At 38.0% G+C, this 26,804-nt stretch overlaps 1 protein-coding gene across 1 annotated transcript in view; it reads left to right on the top strand.

Moving 5' to 3' along the window:
• Positions 1 to 26,804, top strand: part of WDR88 (WD repeat domain 88) — a 76,041-nt gene that overhangs the window by 1,815 nt on the left and 47,422 nt on the right. The window contains exons 3-5 of the mRNA XM_001367128.4: positions 893 to 1,003; positions 23,224 to 23,312; positions 26,681 to 26,744. Coding sequence (XP_001367165.2) covers positions 893 to 1,003; positions 23,224 to 23,312; positions 26,681 to 26,744 — 264 coding nt within the window. The remainder of the gene's footprint in view (positions 1 to 892; positions 1,004 to 23,223; positions 23,313 to 26,680; positions 26,745 to 26,804) is intronic.

The following is a 26,804-nucleotide window of genomic DNA, read 5'->3' as shown; positions in this document are numbered from 1 at the left end:
CTGGCTGAGCCCGACGGGTCGTACCCGGGACGAGGGGTGGGGCCAGGAAGGCTGGGCGTGCTGCCGCGCCTACGCGCATTGTATGCAAGCTCTGAGCTGGGTGGCTTTGCTGTGACTCCAGGCAATATGTTGGGAGTGCCTGTGCTGGGTGAAAGGTGTGTGCAGGTGTCCGCGGCCCTGAGTGCACATTGTGTTCGGGCTGTGTGCAGGTGTCTGTGCAGGGCATGCAGTCCTTTGTGTGAGGTGTGTGCGGGTGTCCGGGCCCTGCGTGCGCATGGTGTGCTGGGTGTGCGGGTGTCTCTGGTTCTCTGTGCGGGGCATGCAGTCCTTTCTGCGTTGGGTGCGCAGGTGGCCTGGGCTCCGCGTGCGCACTGTGCGCGGGGTGCGCAGGTGACCCGGGCTTTGAGTGCGCATTGTGTGCTGGGCGTACAGATGTTAATGGTTCTCTGTGCTGGGCATACAGTCCTTTGTGTGCGGGGTGTACAGGTGTCCCGAGCCACGAGTATGCAATGGGTGCAGGGCTGTAGTTCTGGGCAGCGCCACTGCCTTTATGCTGGGGGTGGGGCGGTGCCCCATCCTGGGCCTTGGGATGGGGCGGCCAGGTAGGGGGAGAGAGGAAGTAGGCGGGGGCACACCTCACGTAGTGCAGAGACCTTGGGGCCACAACGAAAGGGCTTCCACCAACTATTGCGGGATGTGCCAGTGTTGCGATTCCGGCTTGAGTGAAAATATTCACCAGACCAGATGCACCTCCCCACCCTTTCTAACCTCACATCACTGACCCTCTTCTTCAGTTGGAGCCTCAGGGTCTTCCCTGGTCTCCTCCAGGCTCAGCCTTTGGGTCAGGAGGTGTGGTCAGTTCATTGGCCTTCGTGGCCTCTTCATTTTATAGATCCCCTATAAGATCTTGAGAGGACATGATCACGTCGTGAGTTCCTGCCATTTCTGCTTTGAAGACACTAGGATTCTCTCTGGTTCCTACGACAAAACCGTAAAAATTTGGGTAAGAAGCTTCATGGTTCACTGAAAAGAGAACTGTAATTTGGGGTCAGAAGCCCTGGGTGCCAGTACCTTCGGACAAATCCTATCCTTTCTTGGGGCCTCATCTATTAAGTTAAGGTTTCTTCTAATTGGTATTCCTTGATCCTGTGGCTTTGACAGGCCCTCATTTGTATGACATTTTGCCAAGGCAAGATGCATTTTGTGCACATGAAGACTGAGTAACCATTTCTTGCTTTCTTTATATTCTCTTTCCCTCATATAGTCTTCATGAAAATTAATACAGTTCATGTTGGTGCTTTGGACTGCCCTTTTCAGGACTCAGGTGTGGAGGAGAATTGGAAACTTCAGGAATGAAACTGAAGTTATCTTATTCCACAGAGACCTTAGGGCCACAAAGAAAGGGCTCTCACCATCTATTATGGTACAGGAAACAGAAAAACAGATTTTCCCAAGCAAAAATCAAATAGATTAAAAAAGGGAAAACAAAATGAACTAAATGTTAACACTGGTGTTTACTATTCCCTGCTCCCCACATTATTAATTGATGGAATCTGATCCAGAAGAGCTAATATCATTTTCATCAGTTTCTCCTACAACCCAATTGAATGGCACAGGCGACAATTTGAAGAGTTGTGAATTTCTTTGGCAGCTGTAATTTTCACAGTGGCAGCTAGTTGTGGCACTGCAGAGAGTGCTTGCTGGTCCAGGAATTAGGAAGATTCCTCTTTCTGAGTTCAAATTCTGCCTCACATTAATTAGTTGTGTGACTCTCAACAAGTGACTTAACCCAATTTGCTTGAGTTTCTTCATCTGTAAAACAAGCTAGAGAAGGAAATAACAAACCATTTCAGTGTCTTTGCCAGAAAATTCCAAATGGGGTCACAAAGAGTCAGACACCAAACAATAAGTTTTTCACACATAGACACACCCCTTTCATTTTCTTCTAAATTTCACTCAAAGCCTAATGGAATTTCTTTATCAACACAATGTTCCAAGAGATGCTGACATTTTTTCTTTCCAAGCATTAACACTTGGTTTGGAATAAATCTGTAATCTTTAGTGTCTCTTATCCTTTATCTCTACTCATATTCTGAGTTAACTGAATGAATTTCTGAGGGTTAACTTTTGGCTTAAGGCAAAACTTGAACTAATAGTTTTTAAAAAAGGAAAATCAACCAAGAAATTAATTAGGCAATGTTTACACTGCTGATGTCAATTGTAAATGATTATTCAGTTGCCCTTGGGGCCCCCTTCTTTCATCATAATCATTATCTTAAGGAAAAGATAATCTGCTTGGATGACAAAAGTATATATGATTTTAGGGCAGTTAGATGGCTCAGTAGATAGTGCCAGGCCTGGACTCAAGGGGACCTAGGTTCAAACTTGGTCTCAGATACTTCCTAGGTATTTTATTCTGTACTAGTCACTTAAGCCCATTTGTCTAGTCCTTGCCCTTCCGTCTTAGAGTTATTGTTAAACAGAAAGTAAAGGTTTTAAAAAATATATACATGCTTTTTAGTAATTTGACCTTTTTTATGACAGGTAACATGTATACTTCAAACTTGATTTAATAACAAATTATTCTAATTCACAATATAATGCCAGTGGAACACATTAGTGACTTTGTTGATAGTTGCGATCTATTTCCTGGAAATTAGCCTAAATTAATCCTGAGCTATAACACATATAACTTCTGTGGCAGATTACAAACAATAGGTGTCTCAACCAAGAAAGGAAATTAATTCTGAACACTGTACTGTTATTCTTTATCCATACCAAGATAGAAAGTAACTTATAACCTTGTCATTTCCTTAGATAACATTGGGACTCCTTTTTATATTCTCTGGTCTTTTGTTGAGTTTGTTTCCAGTTCCTATGGATTTCAACATTTGTTAGGCCTGTTTTGACCTTGTGAGTTGATTGCACAACTGCATTGCTGGGGACTTCACTGATTTATGGCATCTCATGGCTTGGTCAGAGAGTTTGAAATCTTGAGGAGTCATTGAAATCTTTGGGAGGGACTGAAAGGCAAGCTCAGATAAGGAACCCCTCGACTATGAGCCAGAGATTTCAGGTTAAGTTTTACCATTGTGTCATTCAGGTAAGGAAGTAAATATGGGGAAGTATTCAGCAATTTTATATGTGCTGTATGAGTGAAAACACCAATTAAATACCTCTAAGTAGATCATGAAAAGAGTCTTTGTAGCCCTTTCAGATTGCCACAGGGAAAAATCAACTTTAGATTCTACTTAATGAAATAAGACTTAAATTAAATTGAGGCAAACAAATAAACAGGAAATTGGTACTGATTTAATTATTCATGATTTCTTTAAAAAGAGAATACTTTGAACTGCCTGCCTTTTGTGGGTCAGGGGACTTGCCTGAGTTGTTATGATGCCACTTGACTTTCATTTTCCTTAGCCACTTAAAGAAGATGTGATCTATCAAGGTGTGTCTTGGAGATTGTCTGGGACTGCCTACAAGTATTTGCCAGAACACTCAGAAAATGATTGTGTTTGGAGACCTTCCTGATCTTCCTGAATGTTCTGAAAATGACTTCAGTTTAAGAGCTTCCTGATAAAGAGACAATGGCTTATCGATCTTGGTAATTTCTGCTCTAAAAAACCAAACTGATTTTCCTTCACTAAGAAGGCTGAAGCAATTACAGTTCCTGAAAGATAAGTTTTGATCTCTGAGTCAGGAGAAATGGCCGCTCCACTTTTGACTCATAATTTGTCTCCTTTTAAAAGTTGAAAAACAAAGGTTGAAGTGTGGCTGTGACATAGCTCACAGGAACACAACAGAGAATTTCTTGGGTTTGGAGAATTTAGATTTGTATTATAGCACTTCTAACTTGATGATATTAAAATACTTCACAGATTTAATTCCCTAATTCTTCCAAGTCTCTGAGGTGAAGTAAGTAGATAGTCAATTAAGTTCTACCAGAATTAAGTGTCTGCAGTATGCATGGCCATGGGAGACATAGAAATTTTAAAATTACATATTCTCTACTTCTCAAGAAGTTTACAATTTGGGGGGGAAGGGATGAGGTGTTGTTGTTGTATGTATTTAATTAATTATAATGCAAATACTATTAAGTGCATAGATTTGAGTAGAGTTAGGAATAACTCAGGTCTTGTGAATCAAAAGAGTACCTTGGTAAACACTTGATTAAATTTCCATGCTTTTTAATTTCATTAAACCCATTCATCAAAAATGGTACCAGTAACTCCAAGTTTGTGTGGTATATCTAAAAGAATAAAAGGATAATGCTACCCAAATTAGATTACAGATCTATCACTTTGCCAATCAAAATTACAAAGGGGATACTTTTTAGAATTAGCAAAAATAACAATGAAATTGGAAAAACAAAAGGTCTAGAATCTCCAGAAAAATAATGAGAAAAGGTACAAATAGAAGGGTTATAATGCAAGCACTGGTTTAAAAAAAAACACAAAAGAAAAACTGCCTATTCATCATTTGAGGAATGACTTGTATTCTTATAAATCTGCATCAATTCTCTATGAAAATCTATAGAAATATAATGTAAATTTTTTTCACAGTTATGCTTACTGCATATTTCTCTCCATCCTATTATTTCCCCTGTTTGTCCTTCTCTCTTCCTCTCTCCCTCAAGTGTTTTGTTTTTGATGAAGGGCTTCACCAATCTGTTATTCTCCTTTCTATCAACCTGCCTCCTCTTGCCCTCTTCCCCTCCTACTTTCCTGTAGAGTAAGATAGATTTATGTACCTGAGTTATTCCTGTTTGAGCCAATTCTGGTGAAAGTAAGGTTCAAGTGTTTGCCATGCTCCCAGCTTCCCTTCCACTATAAAAGCTCTTTTGTATCTCTTTTATGAGAGATAATCCATCCCATCCTAACTCTCCCTTTCCCTTTCTCCCAGTGCATCCTTCTTTCTCATCACTTAATTTAATTTTGAAGATATCATTCTATCATTGTCAACTCATAACTATGTCCTCTGTCTATGTGTACTTCTTTTAACTGCCCCAAAAATGATAAAGTTCTTAGGAGTACAACTATTATCTTCCTATGTAGAAATGTAAATAATTTAACCTCATCAAATCCCTTATGATTTCTCTTCCCTATTTAATGTTTTATGCTTCTCTTGTGCTTTATATTTGAAAGTCAGATTTTCTATTCAGCTCCAGTCTTTTCAGTGGGAGTTCTTAAAAGTCTTCAATTTCATTGAGTGCTCATTTTTTCCCCATTAAAGATTATACTCCATTTTGCTGGTTAGGCGATGTTCTTGATCATAGTCCTAGCTCCTTTGCTTTCTGGAATCTCATATTCTGAGCCTTCTGATCCTTTAATATAAAAGCTGCTAAACCTTGTATTATCCTGACTGTTGTATGAATTTAATGTAAATTATATTTCTTTTTCCTTTTAAAAAAGGAAAGTTTTGAAAACCTATTTTGGTTGTTATCAGCCCCCACTCTTTGACTGGGTGTGCATTCATATTATGGAAGGATACCAGAGCCTCTTGCCTCCCTGACATCTGTAAAGGTGAAATTTAATGGTTGGACAATATTTTTATTAAATTATGTGGTCGCCAATATTGATTAAATCTCAAGTCAGAAATTTATTTACAAAATAAAGAGGAAACAAAACCAAAAAAATGTGAAGGGGATAGAAAAGTTATCTATCCTATCTTAATCCAGGCAGAGATTAATTAGTTTTCAACCAGGAAAGTCAGTACTGAGTAATCACACAGTCTCCTCCAAGATGGAAACTAGTCTCTAAGTAAGTGACTTGTGAGTTCTTTAAGTACCTGGCTAGCTTCTCACATAGTACTAAGTAGGGTGTTCAATCTCTTGTTGATTCAATTCAAAAGTAGACAAAGGAGAGTTAATCCTGTCTTCACAATCTAAGTAGGGGTACTTAATTTAGTGTTAACTCAAAATAGACAAAGGGAATAAAGGATTCCCTTTCACAAGTGTAAACTCAGAGAGAACAAAGAATTCCCTTTTACACATCCTGGAAGATGCCTGACTCTTGTCCCCAGCGACTCCTAGCATCTGGAAGACTGACCTCTGACCCAGATTGAGATCAAGTTTATCCAACCAGGGAGATTGAAGAGTGACATCGGTGGCTTTTTAAAAAAGAGAATTGAGAAAACAGGAAGGTCTTTTTGACTTTTCCACTCTTGGTTCTCTTGGTCTGGAGACTTTCCCCATGGAGCAACTCAAGAGCGAGATTTGCCTAGGAAGTAGGTACAGTCAGGTGATTATGTGACTATCTCTCTCTAACTCCAACCTTTACTATTAATAAATAGTTATAAATTAATATGTAGTCTCCAGAGAATTTTAATCCTAACACCGAGATTCCATGATTTTTGTATTTTTCTCTGACTACAATATTTTCTCCTGTGCCTGGGTGCTATGTAATTTGACTATAATATACTTGGGAGTTTTCGTTTTGGGATCCCTTTCAGCTAGTTGGTAATTGTTAGATTCTTTAACCCTCTGCCTGTAGAATATCAAGGCAGTTTTCCTTGCTAATTACTTGAAGGATGATGTTTAGTCTCTCTCTTTTCAATCATAGTATTTAGGCAGTTCAATAATTCTTACCTTATCTCTCTCTTCAATCTATTTTCCATGTCAGTTGTTTTTCTAATTAAATGTTACACATTTTCTTCTATTTTTTCATTCTTTTGATTTTGGTTTTATTGTTTCTTGATGTCTAATGATGTGATTGCCCAATTTTTAATTAATGGTTTTCTTCAGCAAGCTATTGAACCTCCTTTTCCACTTGATCAATTCTGCTTCTTAATGAGCTGCTTTCTTTAGTGAATTTTTATATCTTTTAAAAAATTTGGCCAATTTTGATTTATAAGGAATTATTTTCTTTTTTTTGTGCCCCCTTTACCAAAATGTTGATCCTTTCCCCTGTGATTTTCAGGTATCACTCCCATTTCTTTTGTTGTTTTTTTAAAAAGATAGTTTATTTTACCAGTTACATATAATAACAATTTTCCACATAAGTTTTATGAAATTTTAAGATTCAAATTATCTCTCCCTTCCCTCACTCTTCCCAGAGATAGTAAGCAATTTGATCTGGGTTATTCATGTGTTATCATGCAAAACCCATTTCCATATTGTTCATTGTTATAAAAGAATGTTCATGTAAAATAAAAACTTAAATAAACTACAAGTGAAAAATAATATGCTTTGATCTGCATTCCAACTCCAGCAATTAGGGGTAGAGAGCATTCTTTGTTATAAGTCTTTCAGAATTGTCCTGGATCATTGTATTGCTTAGAATAGCTGTCTTTCACAGTTGATCATCCTATAATATTGCTGTTACTATGTACAGTGCTTTTCTGCTTCTGCTTATTTCTCTATATATCTTTTCATATAGGTTTTTCTAGCTCTTTTTGAAATCATCATGTTTATCATTTTTTATAGCACAATAGTATTCCATCACCATCACATATGACAATTTACTTAGCCATTCCCCAATTGATGAACATTCCCTCAATTTCCAATTCTTTGCCGCTCCCATTTCTTTCCCAACATTTTCTTCTGTCTCTTTTATTTGATTTTTAAAATCCTTTTAAAGTGTTTCTAGGAATTCTTTTTGGGCCTGAGACCAATTCACATTTTCTTTGAGGCTTTGGATATAGCTGCTTTGACTTTATTGCCTTCTGAGTTTGTGTTTTGCTCTTTTCTGTCACTATAGTAATTATATGGTCAGGTTCTGTTTCTGTTCGCTCACTTTCCCAGATCATTTCTTGACTTAAATTTATGTTAAAGTTGAGCTCTGCTTATGGGGTACAGGGAGCACTGTTTTAAGCTTCTGGTTTTCCATGCAGCTGTTTTCAGAATTATTACTGGGAGTATATAAGTTTTCACTCCTTCCAAGGGTGGTATGATTAAAGGAGAAGTGTGGTCACTACTCTTCTGGTGCTTTGGTTTATGTCTTATCACAAGCACTCCTTTTCTACCCTGGAACTGTGACCAGAATCTCTGCTCCCTTGCAGCTGACATGCTCTAGTATGCTAATATTTATGCTTGCCTTGGGACTGAGATCCAGAATTATATGGGCAATATAATAGAATCCTATTCTCAGTGCAGGCAAAGGTTCCTCTATTATCTTTGTAATCTGTTGTATAACCCTCTTGTGGTCTATGAGCTGAAGGTTTTGGAAGATGCCACTGTTGATTCAGTCACTCTAAAGGCCTGCTGCTGGTTTGTTGGGACATAGTCTGCACTGGACTGTGCTCTAGTCTCACCCCAGTGAGATAGACCTTTCCTGCTGACCTTATAGGTTTTCTTGAGATAGAAAATTATTTCAGTATTTGTTTTATAGTTGTTTGAAGGAGAATTTGGGAAAACTCAGAGGAATCCTTATCTTTACTCTATCATATTAATCAGTATGTTTAAAAAAACCATTAATGATAAAATGTAAAAAAAAATGTCCAGCTTTTTCTAATGGTTGCTCCATTTATATCACGTAAATGCCAATAATATGAAGATATTTGTCAACAATTGGTATTGTAGTGGAATGCCTTAAATAGATAGCTTTTTCTTTCTTTTAAAAAAAAATCACAGGCAGTTACTACATTCTAAATCTTAGAGGTGGAAGGGAACCTTAGAGTTGATTTAATCCAACCCCCTGAATAATGCATGAATTTCCTCAACAACATCTTTGTGAAATTATAATCCATTTTCTGTATAAGCTAATTTGGTGATAAATAATTGCCTTCTTACCTCACAAGGTAGCCTATTCCATTTTTTAGTCAGCTCTAACTGATCCAAAATGTGCCTCCCTATTGATTCTTGCCTCATATCATGTAGGCCTCATGCCTCATCCTTTAGATCCATACCCTTAACTTGATAGGAAAACTGGCTTCTGATCCTGTCTTTGCCAATTTGATGTATGACCTGGGGAATGCACCAATAATGTAAGTTAAATAATTGGCATCCGAATTTCTTTCACAAGGAAACTGGGTACCTAATTCATAGTTGTCTTCTTTACTCCAATCCTTGCCTTGATATTTGTGGATTTCAGTGTCCAACTTGCTGTTTCCTAGGGTGACTTGGCCTCCCGATGCATTAGTCTTTTCAATTCCCATAGCTACCTCTATTGCCTATCTTCTGCTTCTACTACATTCATAATTTCATTTTAGCATTGCTTGTTCCTATTTTAGGCAGCAGGTGGTGCTAGTGAGAAAGGCTGGACTAAGCTCCTGGCATACTCAGAAAGATCAGCCAGCATCTGCAGCTTTCTCCTCTCTCTTCTTTTTACCCATCTGCCATTGGCAGCTAGCCTATAGGTTTCAAAATAAAGTCCACTTACCCACTCAGTGTTCTATTGTAGTCCCCACTTTCACTGGCTAGTGATGTCTTTCTAGGAGTGGCTGTGTTCCAAATTCATATGCCAGGTTGATATGGTCTAATACCATTCTCCTAACTTGTCCTAATAGCTCCACATATCCTGATCAGCTCCCAATGACTAAACCCTTTTCCTCCCTAAAATAAGGAGCTGTCTCTCTTATCTTCTCTCTATTTAAATAAACATATACAATCTGCCAGTGGGGATTTATAATAGGTAAATTATATTGAAACTGAAAGCAATATTCACTGGGCAAAAACATATTTAGATAACTGGGAGAGAGAAAAGTGACTTTATTAGGAAGTAGATGTGCCTAACTTTGACTGATCTCTTAGCTTGGCTCTCACCAGCTTAGAACTGTGGATCCTGGTGCTCCTGCTCTAGATCCTACTGTATTAGAGATGAAGGATTCAGTCTGGATCTTCTGTGTCATTCCCCCCCCCCCCCACCCCCTAGTCTATCTATTCCAAAGGTATGTGCAACAACTTTTTCCACGATCTTGGCTTAAAATTCTTCCTCCCTCCCTCTCTCCCTCTCTCCCTCCCTCCCTCCCTCCCTCCCTCCCTCCCTCCTTCCTTCCTTCCTTCCTTCCTTCCTTCCTTCCTTCCTTCCTTCCTTCCTTCCTTCCTTCCTTCCTTCCTTCCTTCCTTCCTTCCTTCCTTCCTTCCTTCCTTCCTTCCTTCCTTCCTTCCTTCCTTCCTCCCTCCCTCCCTCCCTCCCTCCCTCCCTCCCTCCCTCCCTCTCTCCCTCCCTCCCTCCCTTACTTGTTTCCTTCCTTCCTTGAATCAATACTAGGTATTGTTCCAAGGTAGAAGAGGAGTAAGTGTTAGGCAACTGGGGTCAAGTAACTAGCTCAGGGTCACACAGCAAGGAAGTATGATATTAACATTATATTCCTCTATTTCACTCTTAAACCTATTATCTCTGCAACTTCCATATTCTTTGTAAGATTAAAATTAACATCCAATAACTCCAAGTATTATATTTTATTAAATTTATTAATAATCACTTGAAGTAGAGGAAAAGTAAAGCCTGAGTAAAGAGCAGATTTTCCTGACTATGTTCACGAGAGAAGGGAGGGGGCAGGGTTACAGAAATTTTATCTCTAAAATGTAAAGATGTAATGTGAGGATGAAAGTGGAATTCTGGAAAACATGGTCCTGGGGTACAAAATTCTAATTACATAATCCCCCCCCTGTGATTCCAGTGGAAAACAAGTATGTAGAAATCTCCCAAATTTACATGCCTAGTTTCCCCATGGAATCAGTACATATAACCAACTTAAAAGATCTTCAACTATAGGTATACAATATCACAGTTTCTAAGGGGAAATTACAATAACTTTGGGATAAAAGGGAAATAAAAGAGAAAAAAGAACAAAGTCAATGATGGCTAGGTGCATTGATAAAAAAAAAAAAACAATTAGGGGGCAGTCCCTTTTGACATAAGAGTATACATTCAAAATAAATATATTCAACCCCTCACAGTTCAAATCACCATATCCCAAAGTTCACTCTGGATCTTTTGGTGAAGTGTGTGGTATCTGCAGGAATCTTCATGGCTCCTCCAAACAGTTCACTTTCTTAATTTGGGGATGTAACAAGTTTCTTATCTTAAAATTACTCTCAAAAGAATTTAAATTTGGGGGCAGCTGGGTAGCTCAGTGGATTGAGAGCCAGGCCTAGATACGGGAGGTCCTAGGTTCAAATCTGGCCTCAGACACTTCCCAGCTGTGTGACCCTGGGCAAGTCACTTGACCCCTATTGCCTAGCCCTTACCACTCTTCTGCCTTGGAGCCAATATACAGTATTGACTCCAAGACAGAAGGTAAAGGTTTAAAAAAAAAAAGAATTTAAATTTTACATCATAGGATAATGATACAGTCCCCCCTGAGGAGGGTATTGACAAACACATGGATCATCTTGGGATACATGACTAAATTGTGAGTTATATGAATCAATTGTCAAACAAAATTAAAAAAAACACACAAAAAACCCAAATAAAAGAGAAAAAGTAACTTCTGGATGAAATAAAATACCAAAGTCTCATGTGTGAAAATTCTAAAGTAAGGAAAAATAAGCCCATAACAGGTCCTGGCATCAGGGCCCAATTAAAGTGATTTATGTCCCACAAACCTTTTTAGTAGCTATTCTAACAATGTAGCACTTACCCATTGGCAGCCAGTACTACAGAAAATTGCCACACCATAAAAGAAAGAAAAGGGACTAGACTTTGAAGCAGACAGGAAATAGCATTCCCTGGTCTGATTTTACCTTTGCTCTCAGGAATAGGGGAGCCGGAATGGCCACCAAAGTGAAGTACTTGGTAGAAGTGTGGATCTGGCATGAGGGAATCCTATATCTGACTTTGCAATTAGCCATTTCCTTGAACTCCAAAGTAAATTCAGGTACCCTGTTTTGGCACATAATCTCATCAATCTTACCAGGATTGGTTGATCTCTTTGACCTTGTGCTCCTTGGCACTGTTAAGTGGCTCTTTTGCGATCCCTTCTGGAATCAGGCACAATCATTAATCAAAGTCTTATAATATTTAACAATCAATGGTAGGTTTCCATAGTCTAAAGCTTTTGTTTATGCATTGACAGTAGGGCTAATGGACATTTTAAAGTTACCATAGTGAAAAACTAAAAAAAATAATACTGGTAACATTTGCTTCAAATACAAGAAATGAGAGGAAAAAGAATTCAAATACTCTATTGCACATATAAGAAAAAACAATAATAAAATTTAAAAAATCAAAAAGATATAGTTGACAATCAGTGACACTATGTCAGCCAAGTAGAGGCATAATACAAAGATTTCTTACCCAAAATGAGACCCATTTCCTTTTTAACTTGGCCATGATCCACAGTGTGAGTGCGAATGATTTTCACCAATTAACAGCTTTATAAAACAGTAGTACAGCAGGTAATGCACATTCAAAGAAATACCCAAATCCCCAAAATCATAATAGCTCATTTAATGACAACAGCAAACAAACCCACTATAATTATGATTCATATGAGTCTATAGCCATTTCTGGTGTGATATTTAAAAAAAAAATCCTATGAAACTCATAAAAATTTGTCACAAGTTCTACAGATCTAGCCAATCTCTCAACCTTGGCAAACATATTTCTAACAAAGTTTATTATTGCCATCACTCCAAAATGTGGCAGAGGAGGCCAGAAAAAAATGATGAAAAACCTTTTGGGTCTGAATGTCACCAAGAATCTATACCATTCTGGGTAGAGTAGAAGAATAGAGTAAACTGAAGAGTTACAAATATAAAAAAACCAACCAAGAGCCACCAAGCCCCCGAGGAAAATCCTTCCCACACCCTCAATGAGATTGTAATTCATCACAGGGTGACCAAGCCCCTTTGGGAAACTTTCCTCCTCTGGTATGAGACTTTAACAGCTTAAAAGGCCTATCTTTATATGTCCCATCCATTGCAATGTGGAGGTAAGGACTATGATAGTGAAAATAATTTCAGATGTCTCATCCATTACATTTTTAATAAATACAGAGGTGGGGAATACAATAATGCTACAGCACTTCACTTCAGCTACTAAATGGACCCTTACCTCTTGTTACAAACAACTTTGTACAAACAAGACAAGCAAGTGATCAATCAGAGGTAGTGGTGCTCCTAAATATCTGAAAAAATCACTTATGAAGACCCCTTAAAATCAATTTAAATTCTTAGGTCATTAAATTCTCCAAGGTTGTATACAGGTTGTAACCAGTTTGTTAGAGTGCATTCATCATCATCTATATGACAATTAACAAAGGCATAAAGGAACAAAAGGCTGTTTAGGCAACATGACCTCAGTGGATCTGGTGACAAACCCAGCTTCCATAAGGACCTACGGTTTTGCCATGGAAAAGGGTTTGCACAAGTTGTTTATGGACTTTCACAATGTTATTTTCTCCAGGCCAGTCAAAGGGGAAGGATACAAATGAAGACAATGTAACAGAATATATAGCTAGTGGCCAAAACACAATAGCTGAAAATGACTTAGTGTAACAGAATATATTAGATTAGATTAATATACAAACTTAAAAAAACAATTAAATCTTAAGACAAATAATCAGAAAATATAATATATGTTATGGGATACAGGTACTCAATTCAAGAATCCTTTTCTCTGATTCTAATAGCTGTGTTACAGAGACTTCTTCACTATTTGGAGGGGAACAAACTCAAACAGTTAGCATCAATAAGGCAAATGGGGTCTGAAAAGCTTAAAATTCACTTCCAGACTCATTAAGGTTCCTTCCCCTCCCAAGTATCATCATCCATCTAGATTCATTTGGTCACACTTCTGGGGTTCCCCATACCCACACTGGGTATAGTGTGGACAAACCCCATATTGGATGTATTGCAGAGACTAGGCAGGCCAAAGTGACAAAGGGGTGTAGGGAAATGAATATTTTCTCTGAATTCTGAGATTACTCAAGCTAATAGCTGCAAGGTATCCTATCAATACAAGAACTCCCAGGAATGGAATTAAACAGAGCCAATCTGAACTTATAAGCTTTTCCAACTCAGTAAAATTCCCTGGGAACAAAAACTGTTCCCTTAGAGTTTCAACCATGTTTTGTAACATCATTACTCCTCAGATAAGCTCTATGGCTTTTGATTACAGGGAAAACAAAAGACACTTACTTGAAGGTAAAAAAAAACAACAAAAAAAAAACAAAAAAAACTTCAGGAGTTAGCTAAGAGGTTTGGAGAAGTATTTTTCCTTCCCTTCCTCCCTAGGGGCAAAAATGCCAGGGAGAACAAAAAGGTATTTGAATAGAAAATACAGGCTCCACCTGATGTTTGGGTCAGGAAATCCCAGAGGATAATTTCCAAAAATTTTTGCTTCAAATCCACTGACCTGCTACCTGCCCCTTCCCTGTTATGCTGGGTTTTAGGATGTAGAAGGTGGCAGAGGAGACCCCCGTGTGGGCTAAGCTCTCAGTTTCCACTCTCAGATTGGAGTATGAAAACCCCCATGGTCAACTTGAAATTGGCTTGGAAGCTAGAAGGGGGAAGGTGGGTTTGGTCAGTGTGGAAATTGCTGCTCAGTGGTCTAATTGCCACCTCAGCTACCTCGTGCTTGAGACCCACATGGGAGGGGGGTGTATCCAAGCCAGGAGGAAGGGGGTCAGCTACTTAACTTCTCACTCTTCCCCTGTAGGAACCGTAGAGACTCATGGAATTAGCTCTGGGAGGTTGGGAAGTAGCCAGGGAGCAGCTTGCAGCAAGAGCACAGGGTGGGCAGAGATCCCACTACCTGTTCTCTGAAAAACTCCCTACCTTCACTCAAAAGCTATCTTAAAAAATTTGAGAATCCTTTTTCCAATTTCATTGGTTGCCAGAAATGTAAGATTAAAATTAATATCCAGTAACTACAAGTATCATATTTTATAAGATTTATTAATAACCACTTGAAGTAGAGGAAAAGTAAAGCCTGAGTAAAGAGTAGTTTTTCCCGACTATGTTTATGGGAGAAGAGAGAGAGGGGCAGGGTTACAGAAACTTTATCTTCAAAATGTAAGGATGTAATGTGAGGATGAAAGCAGGATTCTGGGAAATGTAATCCTGGGGCACAAAATTCTAATTACACATCTTATATGCCTATAACCCTATTCTCTTAGACTATTTCCTCTGCTCTGGCCTTATTTTTTCCTTAAAGTTTTGACCCCATAGGTGATCAATTTCAAGGATGTAAACTGTATTACATACTTGAATATCTTTTCTTCTTGTCCAGTTGCCATTCATGCCTCATCAATCCCCAATTCTAGGTTACTGCTATCTTCTACCTTCCTTTGCTCCTACTCACATGTTATACAGTGATGGGAGGGTCCATTCAACCACGCTGACAAAGTCTACTACAAAGTTATACTATCTAGTCTCATTTGGGCCCTTATTGCTGAATAGCAAATTTTTATTTTCTTCTCTGATGGATTCTCTCACACTCTCTCTAAAAATTATTCTAAGCCTCCTTACTAACTCCTTACTCCTTCAGTCCCTTATGCCACCTTTGTCCAGTCCTTAGCAGAAGGCCTCACCTTCAACTTTACTAAGAAAATTAAAACCATCTTCTGTGAGCTCTCCCTTCCCTATGCCACATCTTAAAAGCCTTCCTTCATCATCTCTCTTTCTCTCCTCCAATGCTTTAGGGCAGTGATGGCAAACCTGTGGCACAGGTGCCAAAAATGACATGCAGAATGCTCCCTGTAGGCATGAGGCCTCCCTCCCTCCCCACTGCCCATCTCCAGAGTTTTTTACTAGAAAGGTAGAGGGACTTGGGCAGAGCTGCTCCTTTTACCCTCTCCACTGCACCTGACAACATTTTTTTACATCACCCGTCCCTCTGCCCAGAAGTCTTGTAGGAATGCATAGTGGGTAAGGTGGATGGCTCGTAGGTGGCAGAAATGGAGGGGAGCAGAACACTTAGGCCATTCCCTTCCCCCCTCTTAAAACACACTGAAGACATTCTTCACTTCACCCCTTCCCTCCTCCCAGAAGCCCAATGGGAGATTTTTCTCTCTCCTATGTAGGGTAAGGGGGAAGCAGGGTGTGTTCGACACTTGGGGTGGGGTGGGGGAGCATGGCACACCATCTCCAGGGGGCAGCGAACACAACACTTGGTCTGGGGGTGGTGGTGGGGCCTGGCACTCTGTCCCAAAAAGGGTCACTGTCACTGCTCTGGGAGAAATAGGTTGTCTTCTCCTCTACAAAGTTAACCCTTGTACTTGTGCATTTAACTGTATTTTCTTAGGGAGGTTAAATAATTGATACACTTTCTTACCCCTATATTATATCTGCTGTTTTCCCCACTATTGTCTACAAACAGGACTATTCTTGGAACCCAGCACATTAGTCTCATCTGATAATATATGCAACATTCCACAATTATAATTCTCAATCTCTCCAATGAAGGTAACAAAATATATTTTTTTTGTCTTTAGGCTTGGCCATAATTACACAGTGGAGAGAGAGGTAACCTTCTATCGTAGATAGAGAGAAAAATCCCTTTAGATCTCAATAATCCAAGACTATAAGTTGTAGAGCACTGACTGATTTCCATGTTCAAGGGATTTTCTCACTGAGTAGTTTGTTCTACATCACATTACATGAAGTTCAGTTTAATTTGATTGCATTTTCTATTTATATGGTTGTAGGCTTGTGAATATTGTTTTCCTGCTTCTGCGTGTGTTGTTCTGCATCAGTTCAGATATCTTTCCATGTTTTCTGAATTCATTTTATTATTTCTTGTATTGCAATAATATTCCATTACACTTATATAACAGATTTGTTTATCTATTCCTCAATAGATGAACACCTACTTTGTTTCAAATTCTTTATTATGAACATTTTGGAGCATAACTTTCTGTCTTGGACCTCTTTGGGGTACCGACCTTACTGGACATTTTAGTCACTTTTAAAAGCATAATTCCAAATTGCTTTCCAGAATAGCTTGATTGATTCAAATCTACAGCAATGCTGGACATACTTCAGTATATCTGTGTTCTTATATCCTCTCCAACCTGAACTATTTGTTTTGTCATCTTTTCCAGTTTACATTGAGATGTGTTTTAGGCAGGTTTTGGGGATACGGTCAGATGTGATACCAATTGATTATTTTGGGCCAGTATCAGGGTTTCACACTGTGGGTTGAAAATACCAACAGTTAGCCCTGACCAGGCCAGAGCCTGATCTGGATCCAGTACACAAATTTCTCAGTCACAGAGCTGGATAAAATTAATGGAAAGTTTAGTTTATTTCCACAGAGAGGTTTGAAGGGAAAAAATCCCTGCCACTATTTCACTAGCTAATAACCCCAGATATAAACCTTCTCATGAAGGGACTTCAGAGAATTGATGGTCTATACTTATCTCCCTCTCCTCTCTAACTGAACCCAAACCCTGTTCTAGCTACCCTGCACTAAACGACCCCTCTTGATTATTAATAGAGGTGCTAGTCTGTGACAGATTAGACAGGGACAGAAGGGTAGGTCCCAGGTCCACTGGACCCAGATCTCTGCTTACTGACAATGCAGATAACTGGGTGCTGGTTCAGGTTAGCATCAGGTTCACAGAATTATCTTTCAAGGAAATACAGTAACAATGACAACAACAAGGGCAGCAACAGGATCAAAGACCCCAGGACTTGGCAGCCACTCCCTCCAGGTTACATCCAGAGAGAGCTAACAGCCCCTGAGTTCCAGCTTAACCCTTCCTTCCAGCATTCCAGAATCTTCCATCTTCAGGTCTCATGCATCTGTCCTCTGCAAACCTTTATCTCTCCTACTATAATTATCTCTTCCTCATAACAAATATGAACCTCAGCATTGTTTTAATTGTATTTCTCTTATTACTAGTGACTCAGAATATCCTTTCATCTGATTGTTAATAGTTTGCAATTCTTTTGGAAATTCTTTATATTCTTTGACCCTTTTGGGGAATGACTCTGGGTTATAAAAATGTGCCTTAATTCACTACATGTATTTTTTTTTTCAATTTGAATTAGTTTATTTAGTCAATTTAGAACATTATTCCTTGGTTACAATAATCACATTGTTTCCGTCCCTCCCCTCCACCCACCCTTCCCACAGCCAACTCACAGTTTCATTGGGTATTACTTGTGTCCTTGATCAGAACCTATTTCCATGTTGTCATTTGCACTAGGATGTTCATTTAGAGTCTACATCCTCAACCACATCCCTTCGACCCATGTATTCAAGCAGTTGTTTTTCTTTGATGTTTTTATTCCCACAGTGTTTCCTCTGGATGTGGGTAGTGGTTTTTCTCATAGATTCCTCCGGGTTGTTCAGGATCACTGCATTGCCACTAATGGAGAAGTCCATTACATTCGATTGTACCACAGTGCATCAGTCTCTGTGTACATACAGTGTTTTCCTGGTTCTGGTCTTCTCACTCTGCATCAATTCCTGGAAGTTGTTCCAGTCCCTATGGAATTTCTCCACTTTATTATTCCTTTGAGCACAATAGTATTCCATCACCAACATATACCACAATTTGTTCAGTCATTCCCCAATTGAAGGGCATCCCCTCATTTTCCAATGTTTTGCTAACACAAAGAGTACAGCTATAAATATTCTTGTACATGTCTTTTTCCTTATTATCTCTTTGGGGTACAATCACTACATGTCTTATATGTGAAACCCTGATTAAAAATATGTGATACAAAGATTTCTTCCCAATTAACTCTCCATTAAAAAACAAAACCAAACAACAAACCTTCACTTGACCTTGCTATTTCTTCACAGCTAAACTCTTACAAAGAGTCATACTTGAATCCATTCTCACCCCCTTTTCTTTCCTTAACCTTGTGTAATGTGGTTTATACTCCCAAGTCTGGAATAAAACTGTTCTCTCCACTGGTACCAATAGAATTTTACTGCTAAATACAATTAACTTTCAGACTTTATGAGAAGTTTTTGATACTACTGACCATTTCCTCCTCTTAGATAATCTTTCCCTACCACGCTTCCCTGACATTGTTCTATGAATCTTCTCCTACCCATCAGTGTCCTTTGAAAGATTTTTATCCAATCTCCTCTCTCTGTGGGTTTGTCACTCAAGAGTGTCCAAGTATACCAGTGTAAGTACTCTCTACAATCTTTATCTTGGTGATTTTATAAATTCTCATGGGTTCAATTATCATCTCTATGTAGATGTCAGTCAGCAAGTTTTGGAAATTCAAAGATAAAAAATGAAATAATCTCTGCTCTCAAGGAAGAGAAAATCTATGGAGGGATATAATATTTATATATGTAAGTATATACAAAATAAAATTAAGGTATTTTGAGGGGGAGAAGATACAGCTGGCAGATTAGGAATAGCTTTGTAGAGAGAAGATATGATGGATAGCTAGTACAAAAGGCATGAAGTTAGGAGATAGTGTTGTTTGTTATTGCTGATGATAGCTAAGTCTATCACATTTGATAGTTTTACAGTATTTCAGTTCCTGCATATAATGTTCTCCTGGTTCTGCTTATTTCACTCTGCATTAGTTCGTGTAGGTCTTTCCAGCTCTTTTTGAAATCATCCAGTTCATTATTCCTTTCAGCACAATAGTATTCCATCATCATCTGTAAACCTTAAAATTTCTTAGACTGATAAATGTTGGAAATTTCACCATTGGGAAATTTCATACTTGAAAAATTTCCTACTGATAGTCTATTGGAATGTGAACCCCCTTGGCATGGGAGGGTCCTTCTCCTCCCTACTTAAGATTACTTTAGGACAGAAACCTTTTGCTGAACAATGGAAAGGGCTTTGACCTATACTTAAGCATAGAACAGGAAGTTCTTTGAGTCATGATTGATTTTAGAATTGATACAATAGAGATACTTGGAATGACAGAACTAGGTCTTGGAACTTACAATCTCCACCCTACTCAGTCCTAACAGGATTTAGGAAGGGCTGCAGCATAGATCAAAATTTAATTATTTGAGAATATGACCTTCAACAGACATGTGCAAAGGGGCAGACCTCTGGGCAGTCCTGGGTTAAACTAGAGCCACCATTGGCACAGGGAAGACATGGACAGTGATTGGTAGATGTGAGAACTGAGGGGAGGGAACTTAGATGGTTTCCTTAAAGATAGCAGGGTCTGAGGACTGAAGGGTGGTTGGAGAGGTTTTGCTCTGAGAGGTTGTGCTCTGAGTTTTGCTCTGAAGGAAGCTGGAGGTGGAGGCCCCTGAGACTGTTTCTCCATTTTGGTCACGTGAGTGATAGGGACTGATCTCTTTTCTTTGCCTCAGCTATCTAAGGGCTTGGGCCTTTTGGCCCAGCCTAAACAGAGGGGGTATTTAAGCCCTATTCCCTTCTCTCCCTTCTCTCTCTCTCTCTCTCTCTCTCTCTCTCTCTCTCTCTCTCTCTCTCTCTCTCAAATACCTTTCTTCCTCCTGTTTGTAATTAAAAACTCCATAAAAGGTTGACTGCTGACTTGAGTTTCATTTAGGAATTACATAGCTGAATTCCTTGGCGACCTTAAATTAATATATATCAGTCTTTTAAAGTGATTTCCTTGTCACACATCATATGCCATTTGCCCAGCCATTCCCCAATTGATGGACATCTCTTTAGTTTCCAATTCTTTGCCACCACAAAAAGAGCAGCTATAAATATTTTTGTATAAGCAGGGCTTTTCCTATTTAAAAAAAAAATTCTCAGCGATACAGATCTAGTAGTGGTGTTACTGGATCAAAGGGTATATACACTGTCTTGCACTGGCCCTTTTATTTGTCACAGCTTCTTTTGTGCTTCTCCTCTCCCAGCTTTATCTGTTCTCTTCTGTACTCCCCTTCTCAAGCTCTACAGGTCCTACTTTTATTAGGATCTGGCTTCTTCCACTTTTGGCTCCCAATTTGGACTTGTAGTACTAGCAACTCAGCCTTTTAAAGGACGTCAGGGGCAGAGCCAATTTTCTGCTCATCTCCTTGGCCAGACTTCTTAGTATTCCATCAGAGAAAGATGTTCACATTTTGTAAAGGGCTCACTTTGTTTGGTTATATTTTTACATTTAGTTTAGCACCTCAGTGTTTACTCCTTTTCTATAATGATGATGTGGGCTTTCAAATGTATTTCCCTTGAATCCTTTCTTCTCTTAAACATTTGCTATCTTTAGCAAATCAACTGGGGCATATTTGGACATGTTTACCCATATTTCCAAAATTTTGGATAGCTCTTTAGTGACTATAGGTTTAAATTACATGCAGAATATATTATGTGCACGTATCATAACAATACACATCCATACAAACAAATATGTATAATCAGTAAAACAGAGCAATTCAATACTAATATTAGTAGATCTATCAATTGGATCAATCAATAAAGATTTGTTACTATGCTGAGCACTAGAGATGCAAAAAGTGGCAAAAGACAGTCCCACTCTCAAGTTTGCCTCTAATAGAGGAATCAACTTGCAAACAAAGATACGTAAAGCAAGTTCTAAGAGGGAAAGCACTGGATTGATGAGGCGGTAGGGAAGGCTTCCTATAGAAGGTGGGATTTTAGTTGGGACTTAAAGCCAGAGAAATCAGTATTCCAAGTTGAGGAGGGAGAGTGTTCTGGGAATGGAGGAGAGCCAGAGAGAAATTCCTGGAACTGAGAGATGAAATGTTTTGTTTGTGAAACCAGGCTGGGGAGCCAAGAGGCAAGTGTCACTAGATGGAAGAGTGGGTGTTAGGCACCGAAGATGTAATAAGACTGGAAAAGTAGGAAGGGGTTAAATTATAAAGGGCTTTGAATGCCAAGCAGACCATTTTGTCTTTGCTCCCAGAGGCAACAGGAAGTCCCTTTAGTTTGTTGAGTAGGGAGATGATATGATCAAACCTGTTTTTAAGGAAATACACTTTAGTGGCTTAGTGGAGAATGAGTTGGAGTGGGGAAGACACTTGAGTCAGGCAGACCCACCAGCACACTATTGTAATAATCTAGGCATGAGGAATAAGGCCTTCATTAGAGTGAAGCCCCAAGGTACAAAGTCATCCATTACCTGCAGGGTATTAAAATCTCATTTTATTTTCACTTTTACTTTTTGCATTTACTTATCTAAGTACATGTTGAATTCTACAGAACAATGGAAGCTACTTGAGGGCAGGGATTTCTGTTTTTCTCTGTGTTCCCAGTGTCCAGCATAGTACTATACCTCGTACATAGTAGGCAAGGAATAAATGTTTGCTGACTTTAATTAAGACAGATCATGAAACCTGCATTACATATCTCATGTGGTTGTTGGAAAAGTTAACTAAAAAAATATAAAGACCTGTTGGAATGTAAAGTACTATCATTATTATGAAGTTCGTTATTTTAACCTGATATGGCCACATTTTCCCTTTAGATACATCAATTTATTTCCAAAACAAATTTATTTAGAAGAAATAGTATTTTCACTTTACAATTTCATCTGCACTATGTTGTCTATGAGCTTTTGACCTTACTTTTCATCTTGGAACAATAATTCTTTTCTCTTTACTAAAAGAAAAAAAAAACAGCAACCCTACTTTCTTTATTTATTAGATTATACCTAAGTAACTGAGCTCAGTTTTTCTCTCAGAGGTAGAGGTGTTTTCTCTCAGTGCAGAGTAGACAGAAGCCATATTTTCTCCTAGAGACCAGTACAGGCTGTGCTTAAGAGATGGGACGCTCTGCCCCTAAGTAAGCCCTATACAGGGATTCTGTTTGGTTCTGGTTCTTTTGAAAGTTGCCGAAATGGGCACTCCACAAGATCTGATGGGTTCATAGAAACTTTGAAGCTCTTTCTGGGAGAGTGGATACTTAGAGAAAGGGAGTTGAAAGATCATGGAGAAAGAAAATAGTAAATCATCATGTCTTAGTTCCCCACCTCCATTTACCTCCTTATCACACTTATGGCTTCTTTTATTTTAGGTTTATTTAGAACTGATAACTCTTGACTGGCTGGAGAAATCATAAGTGGAACTTCTGTTGAATATATATATTTTAAGAATATATTTATTTGGAAACCAAAATGGTAAATGATTGAAACAGAAGGTACTATTACAAATGTGATCCTTTTTCTACATAACTTTCAGAAAGCCCAGGAGAACTCTTATTATTTCTCATCATAGTTTCTCATTTGCCACATAACTGTAGGAATATTTTCTGTGCACAGTACTAATTGTTTTCATTTTCTTTTTTCAATAAAATTTTGAAAAAATTGTTTCACCTCTAAGGGTTAAGTGAATCTCCATAGTCCAATTCTGGCACTAACCTAATTTAAATAACCAAAGTTCAGATGTTTAATGTATGCAGCATTTTCCTTTTAATAGCTTTTGTAAGGCATTTCCTAATGATGTTTCCTTTCATTTATTTGAGGATGCTGCCACAGGAGTTAATATTCATGATTTTGAAAACAGTCATACAGGTCCCATTTCAGAATGCAGCTTGACATCAGATAGCCAGAGGTGACCTTTTACTTGTATTTTATAGGTCAGTAAAATACAACAAAGAAAATGATGCTGCTTATGGCACATTAATGACACTAATTTTTTTTTTTCACAAATGGCAAGAAAGAAGATAATTTGACTCTTTAACTGGACTATGGGTTACTTTTTTTGTTACAAGGATTGAAGGAAATGATAGAAGTAAAAATATTTTGAAAAGTTAACACTATCAATCTATGAAGAATTGTCATTGTTTATGATTATAAAAAATGGCTGTTCAAAACAGATTTTGAATGTTATTTTTTATTTGCTCACAAAGAAAGAGTTGAAAGAAGTCTTAATGACTGTTTAAACCAATTCCCTCATTTTGTAGAGGTGGAAACTGAGGCCCAAAGGGGGAAAGAGACTTGCCTGTAGTCAATCAATCAGAAAGCTTTTATTAAGCACAGAAAGTGGGATTTGAGAGATTCTTGAAGTCAAGTTAACTAAGAGGTAGTGAGTAGTGGAAGGAAAGCTTTCCAGGCAGGAGAGACAGAAAGAAGTGGAATGTCATGTTTAAAGAATAACAATGTAGGCTGGCAAAGCTGGGTTGTAGAGTATGAGAAGAGTAAAGGGCAAGAAGACTAGAAAGTTAGCAAGAAGCCAAATTATGAAGAGCTTTAAATTCCAAGCAGAAAACCTTATGTTTGATTTTGGAGTAGAAATGGAACCATTGAAGTTTATTGAAAAGGGAAGTTTCACATAACTAGTTAGTGACAGAGCTAAGACTCAACCTCCTAAGGATTATTTTAAAAAAACTGGAGACTTAATGAGTTCTATGATTTATCTGACATATTTATGTCATTATAACCATTTGTGCACAAATGAACCTTAAAAAACCCAAACCCTAACAACTTAGAGAGTTACTTTATTGATATAAAAAGAAGTAAATAATTCAGTAATCAAGCCTCTAGGCCAAACTTCTTGAAAAAAAATACAAAAGAAATATAGGGTATTCAATTTTCAGAGGGAGAATACTAGTAACTTGAGGAATCATAAGAGACTTCATAGAAAAATTAATAATTGAGCTCAGTTTAGAAGGAAACAAAGGATTTCAAGAAGCCAAGGTGGGAAGGGTTTACATTTTTGGAATGAGAGATAGCTAGAGATGATTAAGAGTGTCCTTTGTGAGAAACACTAAGAAAATCAAATTGGATTGTGGAGACAAATAATATATATTAACACTGGAAAGTTAGAAAAGAGATTAAAAAATTATTAAGCACATACTAGAGACAGCTGGGTAGCTCAGTGGATAGAGGATTGGACCTGGAGTTAAGAAAACTTGGGTTCAAATCCAGACTCAGATACTATGTTAAGCAAGTCTCATTGCTTTTATTTGCCTTAATCCACTATGGAAGGAAATGGCAAACCCCTCCAGTAAAGATGCTCAGAAAACTTCATGACATGAGGTCATGAAGAATTGGACATAACTGAACAACATGTGACTATTCTAAGCTCTAGGGAAGTGAAACAGGCAGTCCTTGCTTATAAATACAAGCTATATACAGGGAAAATAGAAAGGAAGGAAAGACACTAGAATTATGAGTAGTTGGGAAAGGCTTCTTATAGGAGATGGGATTTTAGTTGGAACTAGTAAGTCAGAGAGGCTGGGATGAGATGAGAGAGAATTCTAGGAATGGGAGACAGTCAGAAAAAAAATAACCTGAGATAGTTCTAAAGGTCTTTAAATGGCAAATAGTTGAGTTTATCTTTGGTATAAGAGGTAAAAGGGAGCCACTGGAGTTTATCAAATGGGGGAAGGGGGAAAGTTGTGGTGGTAACATGGTTATATCTACACTTTAGGAAAATGGCATCAGTGGTCATATGAAAGATGGATTGGAGTGGGAAAAGGCTTGATGTATAGAGGACACATAAGAGGCTATTGTAGTAATCCAGATAAGAGGTGATGAGGGTCTTTTTTTGTGTGGTAGTGACTATGTGAGTAAAGAGAAGGAAAAATTTTAAAGAAACACTGTGGAGTTAGAAATAAAAGACTTTGATAACCAATTGCATATATGGGGTGAGAGTGAGGTGTCATGAATGAAATTGAGGATGAGAATCTGTGTGACTGGAAGGATGGTTAACTCCCTGAATAGTAAGAGAGAAAGTTAAAAGAGTAGTAGATTTGAAGGGAAAGAACATGAGTCCTGTTGTGGAAATGTTGAGTTTGAGATGCCTATGAGCCATCCAATTTGAAATGTACAATAAGAACAAAAGTCAGAAAAAAGGAGCCATCTGTTCAATTACTCCCCAATAAAAAAAAAAAAAACTTATATAGACATATGAGTTGAGAAAGAAATAATGATTTTGCATAATGGGCATCCATTTTAGAGTAGATAACAAATCCTAACAAACCAATATGATTCAAGAAAAGGTCATAATTATAAAATCACAAAGTCAGGCTTCTGGCAAACTAGAGAATGGCAACATTATTATGTTGCCTTTGAGATTAATTTGTCTATAATGTGTTACAAAATAAAGACTTCTGAATAAAGAAATTATAAAATGACAAGTGCTTTAGCATCTATCATAAACAATGTTTCCACATTACACACATGAAGTCATTCTGAGTCTACAGAAAATCTAAGTGAGTTTTAAAAGGGAAAATCAATCTGTGTCTCTGGGCCTCATTTTCTCCATCTATGAAATGAGGAGATTAGATCTCTAGATGCCCTTTCCTGTTCCAGTATTCTGTGGTTGTATGAAAATGTGTGTGCTTTAGAAGATCTGTGGGAGAAAAATATTTGTACAGATCTCCTGTTAACAGAAAAAAGCTAGTTTCTAGTAGTTGATTGGATAATGCATAGTTTTGTGGTTAATAGAATTTGTAATTGTACACCATAGCATCAATGAGAAAGAAGTTCACTAGCAACATCAGCAAATAGCAAAGAAATAAGTTACAGGAAAATTCCAATGGAGAATGACAAACATCATGGCTGCTGAAAGACTGTTAACAAGTTAGTGATAAACTGAGGAGTTAAAATCATATCAGTTAGAGATGAAGCATGGTTTAGTAGATAGTTAGCCTTAGATTTGAGAAAACATGAGTTTAAGTCTTGCCTAATGAAATCACAGATTTGTTTTTTTAAAAATTACTGTGATACTTTGCACATGAATATTAAAAAATGTACTAAGTGCTTCATTGACTATATTGTTTTGATAGGTTCTAATAGTCTTCAGTTTTAAACAGCTAGTTAAAGAAGTCAAACTTTTTTATTTTTCTGAAAGATGAAAATCCTTAACAAAGAACTAAAAATGCTCCTCTACCTAAGTACCTATTTATAGGCTCAAGGATACAATATTCATACTGTCTAATAGGCTTTGTGGTTTGTTTGTTTTTTTGCTTTCAGAGTTGTTACATCATCCTATGACAAAACAATAAAGGTTTGGGATATGGAGAGAGGACAAGTTCTGGTCTGTATTGCTATTTAAAAAAAAGATTTCATCTTTGTTCAGGAGAACCCTGTTTATCTC

Source organism: Monodelphis domestica, chromosome 1, assembly GCF_027887165.1.
Source record: "Monodelphis domestica isolate mMonDom1 chromosome 1, mMonDom1.pri, whole genome shotgun sequence".
In the NCBI taxonomy this organism is placed as follows: domain Eukaryota; kingdom Metazoa; phylum Chordata; class Mammalia; order Didelphimorphia; family Didelphidae; genus Monodelphis; species Monodelphis domestica.
This window is presented reverse-complemented; position numbering and strand designations above follow the sequence as displayed.